The sequence below is a fragment of the Dysidea avara genome, chromosome 9 (genome assembly GCF_963678975.1).
Source record: "Dysidea avara chromosome 9, odDysAvar1.4, whole genome shotgun sequence".
Classification (NCBI taxonomy): domain Eukaryota; kingdom Metazoa; phylum Porifera; class Demospongiae; order Dictyoceratida; family Dysideidae; genus Dysidea; species Dysidea avara.
In genome coordinates, this window is record NC_089280.1 from 21,763,658 (window position 1) to 21,783,482 (window position 19,825).

Sequence of the window (19,825 nt, forward strand, 5' to 3'; positions counted from 1 at the left end):
GCGACCATAATGCAGTTGTAGCGGATATCTCCACTCAGGTTAAATTAGTAAAGAAACCTCCTAGAGAAATCTTCCTATATCATAAAGCAAACTGGGACCTTATACGAGAAAGAATGTTAGACATCTATGAGAGATATTTTGAACTAAACTCTACCACCCAGAGAAGTGTGAACGAAAATTGGGAATATATTTATGAGAAATGCTCACAACTAATACAAGAGATGGTACCCAAGAAAACTATTGGTAGTAAGTTCCACCTACCCTGGATGAATGCTACACTAAAACGACTGATCAAGAAGAAACAGCGAACTTATAATCGTGCAAAGAAATACCAACGTACAGAGGACTGGGATGAATATAAAAGACTACAACATCAAACTAAATGTATGACGCGTCAGCAGCACAATCAATATCTATCTAATATTTCAAACCCTGAATCTGGTAATAACAAAATGAAACGTTTTTGGCATTATATTAAAAGTAAACGTCAATACAATATCGAAATTGGCGCCTTAAAGGACCAAGCAGAGAATATAATTACTGACCCACTAGAGAAAGCAGAGATCCTAAACAACCAGTTTAAATCTGTATTTACCTCCGAGGACACTAGTTGTATTCCAGATAAGGGTAATTCTCCCTATCCATCCATCCCAGACATTCACATTACACTAAATGGTGTGAGAAACCTTCTTGCTGAGTGCGATACAACTAAATCCCCGGGTCCTGACAACATACATGCTGCATTTTTGAAACAAGTTGCTTCTGAAATAGCTCCTCTACTGACACATCTCTTCAATCAATCATTAAGAATTGGCACTGTGCCTGATTCCTGGAAACAAGCTAATGTAACCCCAATGTATAAGAAGGGTGATAAGACTGATCCCAGAAACTATCGCCCAGTGTCTCTTACATCTTTGGTCTGTAAAACATTAGAACACATTTTAGTTAGCAAATAATGAAACACCTCGAGTCAAACAACATATTAACTGATGTACAATATGGATTTAGATCAAAGCGATCATGTGAAGCCCAGCTGTTTCTTGCAGTTGATGATTTTGCCAGAGCAGTTGATAACAAAGTTCAGGTTGATGTAGCTATCTTAGATTTTGCAAAAGCTTTTGATAAAGTTGCCCATGCTAGGCTAGCTCACAAGCTGAATTTCTATGGTATAAGAGGTGAATTGTTACAGTGGCTACAATCGTTTCTTACAAATCGTACACAAAAAGTAATCATTGATGGTAGGCAGTCTTCGCCTTACAGTGTAACATCAGGTGTACCACAAGGATCAGTGCTCGGTCCAGTGTTGTTTCTGATATATATAAATGATATTGTAACTAACATCCACAGTCAGTTGAGACTTTTTGCAGATGATTGTTTAGTTTATCGTCCTATCTACTCACCCGAAGATCATAAGATACTCCAAAGTGATCTTGACACATTATCATCATGGGCTGATATTTGGCAAATGGAATTTAATGTTTCAAAATGTTGCATCATGCAGATATCTACACTACATTCTGCTAGTGAGTTCTCCTATACAATGTACAAAATCCCCTTAGAAGTTGTTGAGAGACATCACTATTTGGGAGTACTTTTAGATAACAGGTTGTCATGGACCCCTCACATAAATTCAGTGTGCAATAAAGCTAATCGTCTACTGGGATTTTTGCGAAGAACTCTCCACCATTGTCCACCTCACTTAAAAGAACATGCATATAAACAGATCGTCTTGCCATCTATTGAATACTGCTCTTCTATCTGGGATCCACATCAACAATCACTCATTCACAAGTTAGAGATGATACAACATTGTGCTGCACGTTTCGTGTTAAATAGACCTTGGAGAAGGAATCATAGGGACAGTATAACTGATATGTTAGTGGAATTAAAATGGCCAACACTGGAAGATTGTAGGAAACAGGCACGTCTGATGTTGTTGTTTAAGCTTGTAAACAAATTAATTTATGTTCCAAATCAGTATCTGCCAGTGTTATCTCCTGCAACAAGTACCAGGGCAAACCATCCCTTGAAGCTATTACAGTTGTATGCCAGAACAAATCGATATAGTAACTCTTTCTTACCAAGATCAATACCAGACTGGAACAATTTAGATATGGAAGATCTTGACAATATAGACTTACTTACTTTCAAAAACCGTTTGCAAAATGCATAGACACTAAAATTTTGTTTTTGTACATTAGCGATTTACCCAATGGGTTTTGCTAATCAATAATAATAAATAATAAATAAATAAAAATTAATAACATCATGGGCTGAACCCCCCTCCCCCCTTAACGTCATTATGACGTCAAGCATACCAAAATCAGTTTGGAGATGCCCCCTTAGTGATCATATGATGATGCTAAGACAAAATTTCATTATAATTCTCAGCAAATTGATCAAGTAAATCCTCAGAAAAGTGAAGGGGGGAGGGGCTTCAGCCCCCAAAGCCCACCCCTAGATCCGCCCCTGAATTATGCCTGGCATTTTTCTATAAAGTGTACAGGAAGCTCTGGATAAAATTTTTACCTCTTTTGATTGTATTTATATGGGCCCACATACACATGCACTCAATTATCCACTTCCACCCCAATAAACTATACTCACTATATCAATTCCTCCTCCCTATTTTATTTCAATGAAAAAGTTGACCAGGTTATATCACCCAAGGCATTTCATTTTGCCAAACACATCAGTGCATCTACTCTTTCGGCACACCAACAAAGTTTCAGTCTACTCCAAAACAATGCTACTATACCATCAAATAATTGAATGCGACAACATTGACCCTTTTACAGAATTTGATAACTAACTTTTGTAACTACGTCAGTACTGATTGTGATTGACTGAATTGTAACTTTTTTCCTGCATGGGCATATCAGCTGTGCTGTTTGCCCAGCAACAACAATAATAATAATAATATTAAGTAACAGTGAATGATCATGAATTTCTAGACTTGACACTGTTAGGCAATAATTGCTTAGCCTGGATCAGGCCCATATAGCCAGGGGGGTTCGGGGGTTCTGAAGAACCGCCCTCTTGGAAAAAAGGTCCACAATTTCAGTAAAAAGGCCCACAATTTTAGCAAAAAGGTCCATAATTTAACCAAAAAAGTCCACAATTTTAGTATAAAAGTCCAAATTTTCAGGAGCAAAAGTCCATTAGCTACAGTTTACTAGATACCACTAATAAGAAGCTAAATTAAGTGCTCCGAGTAACTCATTCAGTGCTTGCAATGCAAGATCGATATACTCTAATAGAGCAGTCAACCACTCTAATAGAACAGTCACAATTATATTTTCTTTTGAAAGCTACTTAATTTACATATAGATTAAAGCTGAGTTTTCATTAAAATATAAGACTTTGGTGGACAAGCCCCTCCATGCAGAGCCCACAAATAGCATCCATGCTTCAACTTCATGCAATATGTAAAGTTCATTGTTTAAGACATCCTTTGTTCTGCTCCACTGCATGGGAGAGTGCTTAATCTTTCCCATTCTTATTCACTGTGACATTCCAATATATTATATTTAGACACATGCATGTACAGATGGTATAATTACAGTAGCAGTAGAGATATTTTTCCAGATACTGTCATCCACATACAGCTGGTCTTCAGCTTGCCTAAAAAAAATATTTTTATTGACTGAAATGCCATTAAATTCAACCTTTTAGTATCCATTTTCAAAAAATTTTCTGGGGGGGGGCATGCCCCAGACCCCCCTAGTTCATACCACAATATAACCTGAATCATGTCATATAAAAAGGTCCACTTTTCTTCTAAAAGAACCTACCCAGATAAAAGTCTGGCTACGGCCCTGTAGATGGATATTTAATGACTACAATTTCAGTCAGTGTTACCACCATGCTACAAAGTCTCAATTGGCCTACATTACAACAACGTCATAAAAGGATGCGTTTTACTTTGCTGTACAAATCTATTAATGGCCTTTTAGCTCTAAAAATTCCTAATTATTTCACTACGATTCCTAATTATTTCATTATCATCAATCCTACTATTTTACACATATCAGAACAGATGCCTACATAAACAGTTTCTTCCCTAGAACAATAAGAGAATGGAATGATCTCCCTCAACATATTATTGATTCTAACTCACTAGATTTATTTCAGGAACAATTAGATACTTATCTTAATACTGCTTTATTGTAATTATTGATTTTTTGTAATTGTTTGGGACAGACCTTGTCTCCTGGGCACAATCAGCTGGTGCTGTCTGCCCAGTATAATAATAATAATATACAATGAAAGCGCAGTAGAGACCTGAAGACAGATGACATTTGCTCACGTGCGGTTATTAATAGGGAGTTTATTAATTTTGCGGTCTTGGTTGTACAGTCTATTTCCGGTTGGTTGACTAGAGAAACGAAGTGTTAAAAGTCACGTGCTTGAAAGTAGCCAATGAGATCAGTAGCCTTCAGTTTAAACTAGCGCCGTCCGCCTGGCGTGAATTTCATTGGTTATTTCTATTCACGTGATATTTTTACATTTGGCTTGCGTGGACAACCAACCTGAAATAGACTGTATATTGATTTGAAGTATTTGGTATGTCTACGCGTATGTCTACTCCAGCTGCTCACAGAAAAGAAGACTTGCGTCACCTCGTTATCCCTAAAGAGCGAGTGCAACTTACACGAAAAACTTTAGGACGTGGATCTTATGGAAAAGTATCATTAATAGAGTATGACGGAACCGCTTGTGCCTGTAAACAACTACGCACCCGTACACTTCAACGCGAAGATGAAAGGACTAAACGAAAAATTAAAGCAGACTTCTTGCGCGAATGCCATCTCTGGAGCAAATTGCGTCACCCAAATGTCGTACAGTTTCTCGGAGTATTTTATCCGACTGGTGACGAATCTGGCCTCCCCTTTGTGATAATGGAGAAGATGAAAAAAACCTTAACCACGGTAGTAAAGAAGTACCCCGACATACCGCTACTAGTGAAGTTGTCATTGTTACATGATGTAGTCCTTGGCTTGAGATACCTTCATGCTCACTCACCTCCCATTCTCCACCGCGACTTGTCTCCCAACAACATACTAGTAACGTCTCATCTTGAAGCAAAGATTACGGACCTTGGTTTAGCGAAAGGAGCTCTGATGGAGGATACCAATCAGCTTACCAAAGCTCCGGGTACCTTGCAGTTCATGCCGCCAGAAGCTTTAGATGATGAACCGCTGTATGGTCCACCATTGGATATGTTTTCCTTTGGAGGAGTGATTTGTCACATTGCCAGTGGAAAGTGGCCAGTACCTAAAGCTACAAAACAACGTGATCCTATATCAAAAAGGTATATGGCATTATCTGAGATAGAGCGACGTCAACAATATATAGATGATATGACTGGAAGTAGTACAGTCTTGCAGCCATTGGTTAAGTCTTGTTTAGACGAAGATGCTGATGGACGCCCTTCTGCAAAGGAAGCTGCTGAGGAAATTGAGAAGTTAATGGAGACCTATCAGAAGAAAAATGATCGAGATGGAATTGGGCCTGCTTTATGGTTGGCGGAAATCAAGTGTGAACAAGAAGCCGCGAAAGCTGCATTGCAGGTGAGCTATTTAGTTAATTGAGAAGTTTAACATTGTTTTCTGTTATTACCAACAGCTATATCCCAAAAATGATATACTACCTGACATTTTCAATGAGCCGGTGAAGATCAACTGGAGAGAAGGAGCCTCTTCTCCACTGAATTTTACAGGTGGCATAGCAGTCGTGCTCCATGATGTAGTGTATTTAGGAAGTGGTATTGGATCAAAGCAAGGCCCTCTTTATGAAATTGATGCTTACTATCCAAAGACTAATAAGTGGGGAGCAAAAATTGACTGTCCACAATCATTGTTTGCTATGACTGTGCATGTTGATAAGTTAGTTATTGTGGGTGGAAAAACAGCAAGTGCCACAAAACCCAAAGTAACTGGTGACATGCTTACTTTTGAAAAAAATCAGTGGAAGCACTTGTCCACCATGCCTACACCAAGATGGGGTGCCACTGCAGTTTGCTATGAGAGAAAAATTGTTGTGGTAGGTGGAAAAGGTGAAGATGATACCATATTGAACACTACTGAACTGCTGGACACCGCTACTGGGAATTGGCATACTTGCAATAGTCTCCCCCAACCTATTAGCTTTGCACACTCCATATTACTAGATGAAGACAAGATATATGTTTTAGGTGGTTTAGATAAGGAGAGCCAGGCCTCTCAAAAGGTGTTTTCTGCTTCTACAGATTCACTGTCTGGTGGTAACCAGTTAGTTTGGAGAAGCACTGAAGACATACCATGGCCTGATTCAGTACCAGTAGGATTAGAAGACAGCTATTTACTTGCTGTAGGGGGAGCTGCAGAGCATAGCACAGTGTGTGCACTGAATAGTAAGAGTTCCTTTACGATGTACAGCTTATGGGAAGCAATTGGAGTCCTTCCAGTACTGACAAGTACACCGGCTGCAGTAGGAATGGACAATGACATAATCGTATTTGGGGGAACAACCAATAGTAATCAATTTTCCAATGCTGTGCATATTGGAACCATTGTTAGTGACATTTAAAGCGTTATTGCATGCATACAGTATAGTATTACTTTTGCTTGTTTGCTAATTTTAAAACTTGTTTTGTCATTAAAGCCATTGTGTATGCATACAGTAAAGTGTGTGCATGTCAAGTGATTTTGCTTGGTATAGCTCGCTATTCTGATACTGAGAATATGTGTGTGATTTGTTTTGATTGCTGTAAAACAGCAACTGAGAACTCTGGTACAACTGCTTGTGCATGGTAGTGTATAATCAGTGTAATGGTGGAATGAAATTTTTTAAAGCTCAATATCCTTTTTTTACATCCAAATAAGTATAATTTTTATACTATTGTGGGAAAGGCTTACTGTAAACACTTACAAGATAGTCCTGTTTCACTTTTCACAAAAATTTTTGCTTAGGCTCCTAGGTTAGTGGTAAACACATCGTACAGGCTCTGCCCTCTGTGTTCACCCTCCAGTACCTAACTGACAAAGTTGATAGCAAATAAATGAATACTTCATTATACAGTGAATGTACTTTTACAATGCATATACATGTAACTTTTTTATCATTTGGGAATAAGGGTTAAGTCAGGAGTCTTCTTGGTATTCCCAATAAACTGCTATTGTGCATGTTCACAACTGACTTTACAGTACATTACTCGGTTACATTGGTAAATTTTGTCTATGGTGAGGTGAATTATGCTAAGAGCTGACTCAAGGGGTATCCTATTTATTTGCTTACATATAAGGGGAATAGTTAATTGTACTTATTTGGATGTAAAAACTGATATTGAACTTTAAAAAACCAGTATTCCACCATTCCAGTAGTCCATTCCACTATTTATACACTCCTCTTACATGTGCATCGCCATTGGATAGCTATATGTGATCTGTTGTTAATTAATGACAGGTAATTATTTATGCCGGATTGAATGGTAATTTAAATAGTGTAGCTATCATGATACTATATGATTGAACTACCACAAATCCCAAGCATTAGAGTGATTGAAGGATATGGTCTGCTGCATATTATTGCTATGAGCATTACAAGTGAACCATTCCAAAGCATTGTATAGTATAGCTACTCTATGACTTGAAAATGCTGTGGCTGAAGTATTAGCTAACATTCACTGGCTTGCTTGCAGTTTATATATTACACTAAACCGCATTATACTACCATATTAGCTACTGAATTGATTCGCAGAATTCTCGAATCTCAACACCGCCCATCACTACTATTGACTTCACCTATAAAATTTAATTGAGCGGTTAAGTTGGGGAAATCCGCACTACATGTGACATGATACCATAGGCAAACAGCCCGCGCTGTTAGGAGTAAACCGGGGAGTAAACATTATAACCCTAAACTTTTGATGATGGCTTCGAGTTCTCAACCTGCAGCTGGACCCAAGGCTGAAACTGTAGAAACTGAATCAGAAACGTTAAAACACCTTGTTATTTCAAAAGATCGAGTGAGTTTCACTGATTTGGAATTAGGACGTGGATCTTTCGGGAAGGTCACCGAGATCAAATACGACGGGAAGTCGTGTGCCGCTAAGGAAATCCACTCATTGTTACTGCTTGATGTAGAACCTAAAGGATTAGAGGTGACACGAAGAAATTTCTTACGAGAATGTGAACTTTGGAGCACGATACGCCACCCAAACGTTGTTCAATTTCTTGGAGTATGCTATCGCTCCGCTGATGACCAATCCCGACTGCCCGTTATAGTTATGGAGAAGATGCGAGGTAGTGTAACAACACTTGTGGAAAAGCAAGAAAATATACCCTTTCTAGTGAAGCTCTCAATACTACAAGATGTGTCACTTGGTTTGAGGTGTCTACACAGTCGTGCTACACCAATTGTCCATCGTGACTTGACACCAAACAACATACTATTAACACCTTACCTTGAAGCAAAAATCACAGATCTTGGTGTAGCCAAAGCTATCATGCCAAATAACAAAACAACAATGTCAAAAGCTCCTGGAACTACTGTATTTATGCCCCCAGAAGCGTTAGACGATAAGCCACGATATGGACCACCGTTAGATGTATTTTCCTTTGGTGGGGTGATTCTCCACATCACCAGCCGACAATGGCCAAATCCTAAAGCGGCTAAAAAGTTGGATCCTTCTACTAATGTTCGAGTTGCTTTGTCTGAAGTACAGCGGCGTCAGCAATACATAGATATGATGACTGGAAGTGATGCAGACTTGAAACCATTGGTTGTTAAATGTTTGGATGATGTTGCAAATGTACGTCCTTCAGTGGAAGAGATTTCTGAGAGTATCAAACAAATGAAAGAGGTTTTTAAGAAAAGGAGTACTCGTGATGGAATGGGTCGCATATTATGGTTAGCAGAAATCACACTTAAGGAAACTAAGCAAACAGCAATTTCAGATCTATTAAAGGTGTGTTTGATTTGTAGTTATATTATGAAGTTGTTACATATTGTTTATATATAGGAACATCTGACTCAGAAAGGAGTTTAGCAAACAGATTTTCAAATTAGCATGTGGGTCAAAATATTTTATATTTAAAGATTTACTATTGTGTCACATGGTGCAAGCTGTAGCTGTTTATGACCGTATATATGTATTCACTATGTAGATTTGTGTTGAACATGATAGTGTACTGTGTGATGGATTATTGGTGGCCATGCACATACTAAACCATCATGTGTGGCCAAGAAAATTTGTCATGTGTGCCACACTGTGTATATATATTGACATACAGAAAGAAAAAAAAACGCTATCTGCATATGGTCCCTTCCAAAGTACACTATTTTTGCAATATAGCTGCCTGGTAGGTAGTGCAAGCCTTACACCAAACTTGCCCCAGCCATTTACAAAGATATGGCCGGGTGACAATTTTTTCTTCATTGTTTTTTCATATAGGCCAAGATTTTCCTTCTTTTTGCACAGTTTGCAAAAATTGTTATAAAAATGTGATCGTGTAACTCAATTGCTCTGCAATTTGGTACAAATGAAGAGCATATAAAGTAAGGTCATGAGATAAAATACGTACTTATGATGATGCTGTACGACTTATTGTGATAAAGATAATGTTTTTATAATTATCAAGATGGTAATAAACTGCTGTATATCAACAACAGTCAGAGGGTACACTAATTGTGAGTGACAAGACCATTAAAGTTTTAAATTGATAATAAATATTAATCAAGACACACGATAGTGTGTCGCGTGGCCAAGTACAGCCAGTAAGGGTGCAACAAACAAGTGAGTATTTTACAGGAACCAACAAAACTCCATTTTCACACATCTATAGCTCGATAGTGCCTGTCCAGAAATTAACCATTTTTGCTGTGGTAATTTCCTCGAGGTGGGGCACCTCCCATTTCAAATTTGAGCTGAATCCGCCAAGTCATCACTAAGATATGCGTCTTCAAAGTTTGCCTTAGTTTCTTCGTATATTTTTCTTCTTTTTGCAACACTTAGATAACTCATGCATGCTGTAGTTGATTTTCTTCAAATCTGGAGGGCAGTAAGAACGTAATGCAGCACATTTACAGTCCAACTTTGGAAAACATCGGATAAAGAACAAGGGAGTTATACACAATTTTTGAAAAATGCAATAGCAATTTTTTGTCAAGGCCACAGGGTAAACCACTTGAAGGAATGACTTGAAAATTAGTCTGTACATGGAGTAACTATCGTAGTGTGGTTTGAAAGAAATCACACTAACAATCATGGAGTTATAACAAAAACGCCAACTATGTGTAAAAAGTGCATGATCAGCTGAAAATAGGTAGAGAGGTAGATTAATTGCTTTAGAACAATCTTTCAGTGGTTTATAAGGAATCAGATAAAAACTACTAAGTTATACCACGAAAGTCAACTAGGTGTAACAAGTGCATGATCAAGATACTCTAATGGTGCAGTCACCCTAATAGAACATTCAGCATCATAATAAGTCTCTCTATTAGAATGTTCAGCTACAATCAAGTCACCATGTAGAGAGTTCAACTAACAAATCACCCAAAAGAGAGTTCAACTCACCCTGTGGAGACTACCCTGTAGAGAGTTCAGCTACAAACAAGTCTCCCTGGTGAGAGGTCAGCCACAAACAAGGTACTTGTGGAGTTAAGCTTGAAAAGTCACCAGTGAGTGTCCAGCTACAAACAAGTCACCCTGTAAAGATTTCAGGTAAGTCACAATGTGGAGATTTCAGCTTTGTCCAAATCACCCTGTGGAGATAGAGTTGAGCCACAAACAAGTCACCTTGTAGAGAGTTCAGCTACAAAAAATAACCCAAAATCACACTGTGGAGAGTTCAGCCACAAACTAGTCAACTGTAAAATTCAGTTTAAAAGTCATCCTATAAGAGAGTTCAGCTGCAAACAAGTCACCCTGTAGAGATTTCAGCTAGCTACGTACAAACAACCACTTTGTGGAATCTCAGCTACAAACAAGTCACCTGGAAGAGAGTTCAGCTATGAATAATTTACACAAACAGGTCACCCTGAAGAGAGTTCAGCTACAAAAATCACCCTGTGGAGAGTTCAGCTACAAAAGTAATTGCTTTTGGAAAATTCAGCCACTAACAAGTAACCTTGTAGAGAGTTTAGTAAGCAAGTCAACCCCTAGGGTATTCAACTACAAACGAGTCACTCAGTAGTCGGTACAGAGTTCAGCTATAAACAAATCACCCTGTGGAAATTTCAACTAAGAAATAAACCACCCTGTAAAGAGTTCAGCTAGCCCTGTAGGGAGTACAGCTACAAACAAGTCACCTGGTAGAGAGTTTAGCTACAAACAAGCCACCCTGAAGAGATGTTCAGCTGCAAACAAATTCCTATTTCGAAGGAGGATCAGCCACAAACAGTCACTCCTACAACAAATCATCCTGTGGAGAGTTCAGCTACAAAAATCACCCATTAGAGCATTCCGCTACTAACAAATCACTCTGTAGAAAGTTCAACTATAAACTAATCACCTGTGGAGAATTCAGTATTAAACAAGTCACCCTGAAGAGATTTCTGCTACAAAAAAGTCACTCTTTAGAGAGTTTAGCTACAAACAAATCATCCGGAGAGAGTTCAGTTATAATAAAGTCATCCTGTACAGATCTAGAGTTCAGCTACAAACAAATCACCCTGTAGAGAATTCAGCTACAAACAAGTCACCTTGTAGATAGTTCAGCTACAACAAGTCATTCTGAAGAGAGTCCAACTACATAAAGAGATCAGCCAGACAAGTCACCCTGCAGAGAGTTCAGCTATCTTGCAGTTCTTTCCATAAAGGGTTTAATTAGGTTACGAGTCACTCTGTGGTGAGTTCAACTACAAACCATTCACCATGTAGTCAAAGAGTACAGCTACATTACGAGTCTCCCTGTAGAAATTTCAGTTACATACACATTTCCCTGTAGAGTATTCAACTGCGGACAGCTCAACCTGTGACATAGTTTTTATCATCAGTCAACACAATTAAGTAATATTGCCTAAATGTACATGTAGCTAAACAAACCATTAAAATCTTCTTCCTCATAATAATCTTCTCCCTATAGTAAAGAAAAAGACAAGTTAAAAGGAAATACCTAAAACTGGCCATAGGCTGGCTTTAAGTATGAAATTACAAAAAGAAGTGATATCTAATCAAAAAACAACCAAGCTGTAAAAAAAGGGTACGGCCTCCAAAAAAGCCAGGATGAAAAAAAGATGTGAAACCAAAGGTGATGGCCAAGAAATGGCTGCGATGGTAGGTTAATGGCAAAAATTTTAATAACAATTCAGATGAATTTGGTGCCAAATCTTAGTGAAACTTGGAGGAGGCAATGTAAATTCATCTGAATTGTTGTTATTAAAATTTTTACCACTAACCTACCATCACAGCCATTTCTTGGCCACCACCTTTGATTTCACATCTTTGTTTCACCCTGGCTTTTTTGGAGGCCATGCCCTTTTTTACAGCTTGGCTGTTTTTTGATTAGATATTGCTATTTGCACTTATACAGCTATTCCATGCCATAATTTGTTATCAAGATGATATCATAAAAATTTAATGATTTCCATTATCAAAAGATTTTTTTTGTTATCACTCAGCCCTAGAATAAAGGTGAATTCACCAAGTTTTCTACGAGTATGATAAAAATTGACAAAGTTTATTCATATAAAAAAGATCAAAATTTTCTCATGGCTGCAGAGTAAATCAGGTACAGAAATAACTGTAGGTTAACCATTGTAGCAATGTCTTTTTATGGTTAGAAAGGAATTGGAGTAATAGCAACAGAGTTACAAAGCATAAAAACAAACAACTGTATAAAATCGTGGAGCTGAGATACTCTAAAACAGTCACCATGGGGTAAAAAAAACTGCCAAACTGTCTGGTTTTAAACCAGGGACCTCCACACCTATAGCATCCAAATCCTATTGCCATGGGCTGCTCACCTAAATTTATACCCCACTTGATTTATAATTTCAGCATAGGTCTACCGAGGAAATTCTAGAAAATTTTATGTGAAGTCCACAAAAATTGTGCACTCTATTAGAGAGAATTACAACAAATAGCCATAAAATATGCAATGCAATAACTGCTGTCTTTATATAGTCATCATTAATTTATGAGTAAACTTCAAAAGCCGTGGCCTTTAAAGCATGTACACCTGGGGTTAAAAGATTATGACATCAAAGGTGGCAGCTAAGAAATGGCTGCAATGATGTCATGCTTATTTAAAATTTCTAGCCAAGTAGCCATACAGTATACAGTGCTCCCTCAATTATCCAACCTTTGATTGTTCAAACACACAATTATCTGAACAGTAGAAATGACTGTTCTATTGGAGTATTTTGTCTAAGGTGTGTAGAGTAATTGAACAAGGCTCTGTATATAAATGTGTGGGCTTTATTCATCTGAACTTTTGATTATCTGAACACATCTTGGTACCAAGGGGTCATATAATCAAGGGAGCACTGTAATGGTTTTAGCAATCTACATGTAAATTAAAGCCCAGTGAACCCACACAAAAACTGCCAGGTTGTAAAAAGACAGCCTTTAAACCACCAGGGATTAAAAGTTGTGAAATCAAGGATGCAATGAAACAAACAATTAGCAATTTATTCTTGCAGGCGCGTGCTTGATGGCTTATACCTTTATGCATCATGGGATACAACATATTTTTTTGCTTATAACCGAGTCAAACCTCTAAAGTCTTGTCCCAATAAATATTATAACAAATGACACCTTGATATCACCAAAAATTACTATGTATTACATACTACTACTACTATACATATTATTGCAGGTTAATTCACAATACTACATGCATAACTACAACTTACTTGTAATTATTCTAAACAGTAAGAGGCACTTAGCACTCACCATTACATAGAATAATCAAGCATAACATCAAATAATGGCATAAGTCAGAGACAGCCAAAATCTGATGTGTGGGAGGGGACCAGAAACATGATTACCATGCACTTGGAATGGCCTTATAATTCAACACAATTTGGTGTAGTTCATGTCTGTGTATCATATGTTCAAATCTGTACATGTCCTGGCCATGGAATTGTTACCAGGAATAGCACAGGGGGATCATGGAAAACTAGGTGGCCCACTATACATTTAGGACTGAGATATTCTAATAGAGCAGTCATTTACTTTAATGAAACAGCCAAGAGCAGTGTAACCATATAAACACTGTTTATTAGTTTAAAATACTAGAGTTGCTGCTGGACTATGGCCATTCCCACCCTTGTTAATGTGATAAGAAATTCTCTGTAACTGAAGGTCATACTTTTGCTTACCACACCCCAGCAGTGTCTATAGCTTCATAATGAATATTCATATATACAGCTACTTGGATCAATAGATATGTATGTTTGTGCATGCTTTAGCATAGCATACATTATTCTGTTTTCTAGTTCAGTAGTTTTAAATTTTCAATAAACATTTTGAACTTTCAATAACATTTTAAACTTTCAGTGAAAATTGCCACCAAATTTAAATTCAATCTCGGAAGGTAAATTCTTTTGGAGATTATAGCCTAAATATACATAGTGCAAATTCTAGTGTTTAATTTTAATAGCTATATATCTACCACCAAATTAAATCGTGGCAAGTTAGGTTTTCAAATTTTCTTTAGGGAGTAGTAAAAGTCTAGACCTCATGCTACTAATTCTGTTTATACTACATAGCCCAGAATACTATTATGTAGTATCCATACTTCCAGCATTAAACTGGCAATAAATATCAACAAATTTCTTGCATTTTGCAGAGTGTAGCTACAAAGTACATTGTACAGTCACTTCTACCAGTGTGCTCCCCCTTAGCAGAATCCTAGATCTGCTCCTAATACTGCAATATAGTTATATAGTGACCGCACCTGCAAAACCAGGCTGTTTGAGCACAAACTACACCCAATCACATAACAAGTAAAGATTTACTAAGGGCTGATAATTGTGTAGCCATAGCATAAAATGGCATTGAGTCATAAAAGTTTGAAAAGTATATACACATATTTTTTTGTGCACACAGGCCCTATTTATAGTCACCAAATTGTTAGACATCTGTATAATTATATTAGTGGCATTAATGACAAATGAGCCATTGTATAGCATGACTCATGTAAATGTAATGGAGAAATCAAAAGATGTACTTAGGGCTCATCCATTATTTTCAGCCTTTACGCAAGAGTACAAAGAGTACGCTAGGGGGGAGGGGGTTAAATCACATGTACGCTTATAAATGATGAATAATCATCGTGTATATACTGTTCATAGTATCAACATTTATACAGTATGCTTTGTGAAGGAGGGAGGGGGTTAGAAAAAAGAGTACTCTTTGTACGCTTGCATAAAGACTGAAAATTATGGATGGTCCCTTACTCATAATTATGTTGCTGAGTTGACACTTGACAGGTTGCAGTATTAATCCTCTACATCCACATTTCTTGCAAGGTCAGTCAGGTAGCTGTTAATAATTTTGCAATCATGTTCATTTTTCATTGCTAGTGCCACAAAGCAATGTCTAGAATACTCCAGTTGAAGAAAAAGGAAAACCCAGATATTGGAGACTAAAATTCTGACCCTATCCCACAGGTCTCAATAATATTATCCCTGATTGAGATTTTTAAATGGTCCCTAAAGAAAGAAAAAGGTCATTAACAACTGCTCAAACCTCTCTAACCCGACACTCAATGGGAACCACAAATTTTGCTGGATTACGGAGGTTATTGGATTATCAAGTCACCCCTGTAATCCGACATTGTACATCTAGAATTATGTCAAATTATACAGTAAATTACAGGTAAAATGAGTCACACAAGGTTTTTAACATGAATTAACTTTAGAATTTGTAAGTATTACAACATTTTGTCAACCAATTAAATGCTTTGGTTGCTTAAAAATTATCTTCTTTGATTGTTTTTAATGCTGCTACTATTCTCTGTCGGATTCCAAAGGTCACAAACAATGTACATATTTCCAAGTCTAGGGAATAAAGTTTTGTGTTAGATTATAGAGTACAGAGGTGTCAGATTACAGAGGTTGTTTTCTATACAAAAGTGTTGGTAAATGACATTTTGGTCAACCTCCTTAATCCAGCAAAATTTATTGCAACATCAGATTAGATAAGTGTGACCATAACAAATTTCACCAAAAAATCTCTAAAGCTGGTATTTTTAGCATTGATTGATATAAGATAATATTATAAGCTGTTATGCTTGCTTCTGTTGCACAGTATCAGGAGTAAGCTAAAGAGTTTAGAGGACAATATATATAAAAATTATATAGATGCCATTCTTGGGGGTCTGGGGGCATGCCCCAAGGAAAACGTTTAAGGCCTTAAACACTCTGAACTACGATTTTAGAATAACTTTCCAAAAATACAAAATGTGACTGTTCTATTAGAATATTTCACTTATACCTTCACAAATCAAAGCAATGTTGCTAGAAATATACTTGACCAGTTTCTGAAATTCTCAGAAACCCACCCCTGTTCACATAACTGAGAAGTTCATAACTCTTCTGGTACTTTCATAAAACAGTCAGTATCAACATTCACTTAAAGCAGTGTCCAAATGACTGAGGCTCCACTGTATTACACAATAGTTAGAGAGCAAAAGCAGGTATAATCTATTAACCTGAAAGAACTGTAACTTTGTTGTGTAATATTTTAAACTGTTACAGTTATAATACTTTCATCGATTTAACAAGGGAATAAAAATTACCTGTGCACCTACTGAGTTACAACTTGCAACACATAAAATTTACCAAAGGGAAAATGAGATGTGTTACAGGTGAGTACTACACTGTTTTGTATATTTCAGGGGCGAATCCAGAACTGGCAAGGGGAAGGACACAATCAGGCTAATGTGGTTAGTGGGGAGAGCAGATTTTCTTACAGCAAATGATCGTCTTTTAGTATAGTGTCTCACTGTTCATTTTTGCCATTGTATAGCCTTATAGATAGTTGTGAAGTCTTAAAAGCTGTTTAAAAGGCTATGAATTTTTCAAACACCAGCAACACGATAATTATTTCAAGCACTTAGTATACACAAGGGTGCTGGGTGACAGTTTGACAGCTGCTTTGACTTCGGTTTCAGATGAGTTTGCAATAAATGCAATAATGGGCATATTTTTCAAGAGTTATTGATTTTGGCCCAACAAGATTTACTATTCCAATCAACATAAGTAGCTATGACTCCTCCACAAAGGGGTGAGGAGGGAGGGGGAATATGCCCAAATGCCCCAACCTGGATCTGCCATTGTATATAGCCTACATATAGCCTCAGAAAGGTTACTATAGAGCTTCACAGGAGCAGTATTTATAATTATTTCAGCAATCATAATGTAGTGTTCAATTTAATGTCTAATAATACAAACAGCCAAAAATCTGTAATTATTTTTGTATTAACCTGCATGTTTTCATTAAAGCAAACACACTGTCGAGCACACTGTAGACTTTAACATCCTGTGACTTTTTACTGTTTCAGTGGACAACTATCAGAATACCAAGCGTCTTGATCACAACTGGTTACTGAGAACCCATATAACTACCGGTTATCTGGTTAACCGAATTTGTTAGAAATTTTCTATGGCATGTAAGCTACAAGGCAGAAAACTGTTGTAGATAACATATCTGCAATGAAAATTTTCCTCCAAACAGATAAATAAGCATGCAAATGATCTGTTATATAATTGTCTAGCAAACATATTTACTGCTCAGCTACAAAATTTTTCCAATTTCAAACCTATTTTCATGCATATAAAGTAATGGATGATGTTCTTAGTGGTAAAAGTTCTTTCAATGTCCAAGTTGGTTCACTTGATATTTAACCTGACAAGAGAAATTGACTCATAAGCAGAAACTTTCCCCTTCTCATAGACAAGAGCAAACAGTGTTGTGTTAGGAATCAGTGACAAACAAGAGTAGCCACTTGGTCCATCATATACCTGTACACAAGATGAAGTCATTCATGTTAATGTCTGAATAAGATTAACCTGTATACTGCCATCCCATGATACTCCATTGTTTTCACTCCATCTGACTGTCATGTTAATTCTTTTATCAATATTGGCGGGATTGGAAAATAGCAACAGTTTTGAATTATAGACCAACAAGCTTGCCTGAAGGTATATATATCACCACATTTTTGTACATATAACCTTATTTTCTTTAACTTACTTGCACAGCTGAATCTAGTAAAGTATTGTCAATATAAACATTTTGGAGTTGTAGGCTATCTGCAGCATCATAGCTTTTGATCATGAAGCGAGCCTTGCTGTGGTAGTGGCCTTGATTACGAGCTGTTATCAACAGTGATCCATCACTTAGTTCAACAAGCTGCACAAAATAGCTATAACACTGTGCTGGTACTATTAATTGACTGGCTATACTTGTGGTTCATCAGGAATAAAGTCACCAGACAATTTTGCAGCACCATAGGGTACACCATACAATGTTCCAGCCTTCTTCCATGTGGTCCCATGATCTGTGATTGTGGACAGAAATCTAACTAAAATATCTAGCTGCTAATACTATTACACTCTAATAAAACAGTCAGTCTGAGCCATGCCACATTTCATAGCTTAAGAACTTAATCAAACTATTATTATACACTTACCATCACTGACAATGCACACTACACCATCATAACTTAGTGATCCATGACCACAAGATATCAATCTGCCAACATTAGGACTGTACCGTTTCTAGTACAATACATCTAAAGACCAAGAGCTGAAACACTTAAGAGGTTACCTGTATTCCATATCCTGGACCTGGTGCAAATACAAAGTTTCCTATTTGACTGGAGAGGTTGACAGCTTTACTCCAAGTTACACCGTTGTCTTCACTTTTAATCATCATGGTCTCTGATACTGGACAAGTATGAGGACAAAATGTGAAGACAAGAAACACAGTCTTTGTGTCTGAATCAACCACAACAGTTCCCAAGTTGGATCCATCCTTCACATTACCATCATCAAATATGAACTCTGAGTTACTCCAAGTAACACCACCATCTTGGGATCTGCGTAATGCTATGTACTTGGATCCTGAATCAGATGAGCTGTACTTCCTTGCCTCACAGAATGCTAACAATGTTTTCCCATCGGGAGCCTCATGTATTAATGGTATTCTGTAAGTATGGACACCATTATCCCCTGTAGAAATGTAGTTTAAGTTAACTGTAATTTGAGCAGAGTGACTATTCAACTAGCATGTGTCATGATCAGTAGGTAAATGTATGTCCTAGAGCACCCAACTACTGTGCATACACCAGCTCCAGTTGTCTAATTATATGAATTATTCCTACAACTATTAATGCACCACTGGCCATGGACAATGCATACAATCTGTATGAGCTTGTTATAAGACTCGAATCAAATACAGAGATGGCATCACATATTAAAGCATGTGATGCCTCACTCGATCTATACTAACCCAATTTCCACAGGATGGATTCATCATACTTTATCACTTCCAGACCATTAATAAATGTCAATAACGCGGTGACTATAACGAACAGTATACGTAATCGCTGCACAACTGTCATTGATCAGCCACGCCCATGCGTCATAGCATTAATATATCTATCTAGCCACGTGCACAGTTAGGAGTTCTCTATGTGATATGCAACAGTGGTCATAGAATATAGTCTAACCATAAACCTCAAGGGCCTTATATGGCCCTACCTAACATTTGGGCATAGCTATAAGCTTAGCAAGCTGCAGGTGGCCTCTCCCTATCCAATGATAGAACTGCAAGGGATGCTCCACACTTTTGAATTAAATCAACATAGAATTTTTTTGTACACATACA

General features: G+C 37.4%; 3 protein-coding genes across 3 annotated transcripts; 2 read left to right on the forward strand and 1 right to left on the reverse strand.

Moving 5' to 3' along the window:
• The first annotated feature begins 4,508 nt into the window (after nt 1-4,508).
• On the forward strand, nt 4,509-6,687 carry LOC136265854 (uncharacterized). The gene is made up of 2 exons (XM_066060788.1): nt 4,509-5,573; nt 5,629-6,687. Exons 1-2 carry the CDS (start codon nt 4,569-4,571, stop codon nt 6,568-6,570), a joined length of 1,947 nt encoding a protein of 648 aa, XP_065916860.1. The 5' UTR covers nt 4,509-4,568; the 3' UTR covers nt 6,571-6,687.
• Nucleotides 6,688-7,810: 1,123 nt separating this feature from the next.
• Nucleotides 7,811-9,148, forward strand: LOC136265945 (dual specificity protein kinase shkA-like). Its single transcript, XM_066060886.1, has 2 exons — nt 7,811-8,950; nt 9,005-9,148. Exons 1-2 carry the CDS (start codon nt 7,910-7,912, stop codon nt 9,029-9,031), a joined length of 1,068 nt encoding a protein of 355 aa, XP_065916958.1. The 5' UTR covers nt 7,811-7,909; the 3' UTR covers nt 9,032-9,148.
• An 8,498-nt stretch (nt 9,149-17,646) lies between these two features.
• On the reverse strand, nt 17,647-19,579 carry LOC136266434 (sialidase-1-like). The gene is made up of 7 exons (XM_066061452.1): nt 19,448-19,579; nt 18,764-19,167; nt 18,627-18,714; nt 18,400-18,494; nt 18,188-18,346; nt 18,004-18,129; nt 17,647-17,955 (listed from the first exon to the last, which is right to left on the reverse strand). The coding sequence occupies exons 1-7, from the start codon at nt 19,557-19,559 to the stop codon at nt 17,824-17,826; spliced, it is 1,116 nt and encodes a 371-aa protein (XP_065917524.1). The 5' UTR covers nt 19,560-19,579; the 3' UTR covers nt 17,647-17,823.
• Nucleotides 19,580-19,825: the final 246 nt, after the last annotated feature.

Coding starts and splice junctions, on each gene's coding strand:
- LOC136265945 (XM_066060886.1), top strand. CDS start 7,910: ATGATGGCTTCGAGTTCTCAACCTGCAGCTGGACCCAAGGCTGAAACT. Junction 8,951..9,004: donor CAATTTCAGATCTATTAAAG/GTGTGTTTGATT, acceptor GTTTATATATAG/GAACATCTGACTCAGAAAGG.
- LOC136266434 (XM_066061452.1), bottom strand. CDS start 19,559: ATGACAGTTGTGCAGCGATTACGTATACTGTTCGTTATAGTCACCGCG. Junction 18,715..18,763: donor GTCCAGGATATGGAATACAG/GTAACCTCTTAA, acceptor GTATTGTACTAG/AAACGGTACAGTCCTAATGT. Junction 18,495..18,626: donor AGTGTGCATTGTCAGTGATG/GTAAGTGTATAA, acceptor CCACAATCACAG/ATCATGGGACCACATGGAAG.
- LOC136265854 (XM_066060788.1), top strand. CDS start 4,569: ATGTCTACGCGTATGTCTACTCCAGCTGCTCACAGAAAAGAAGACTTG. Junction 5,574..5,628: donor CCGCGAAAGCTGCATTGCAG/GTGAGCTATTTA, acceptor TATTACCAACAG/CTATATCCCAAAAATGATAT.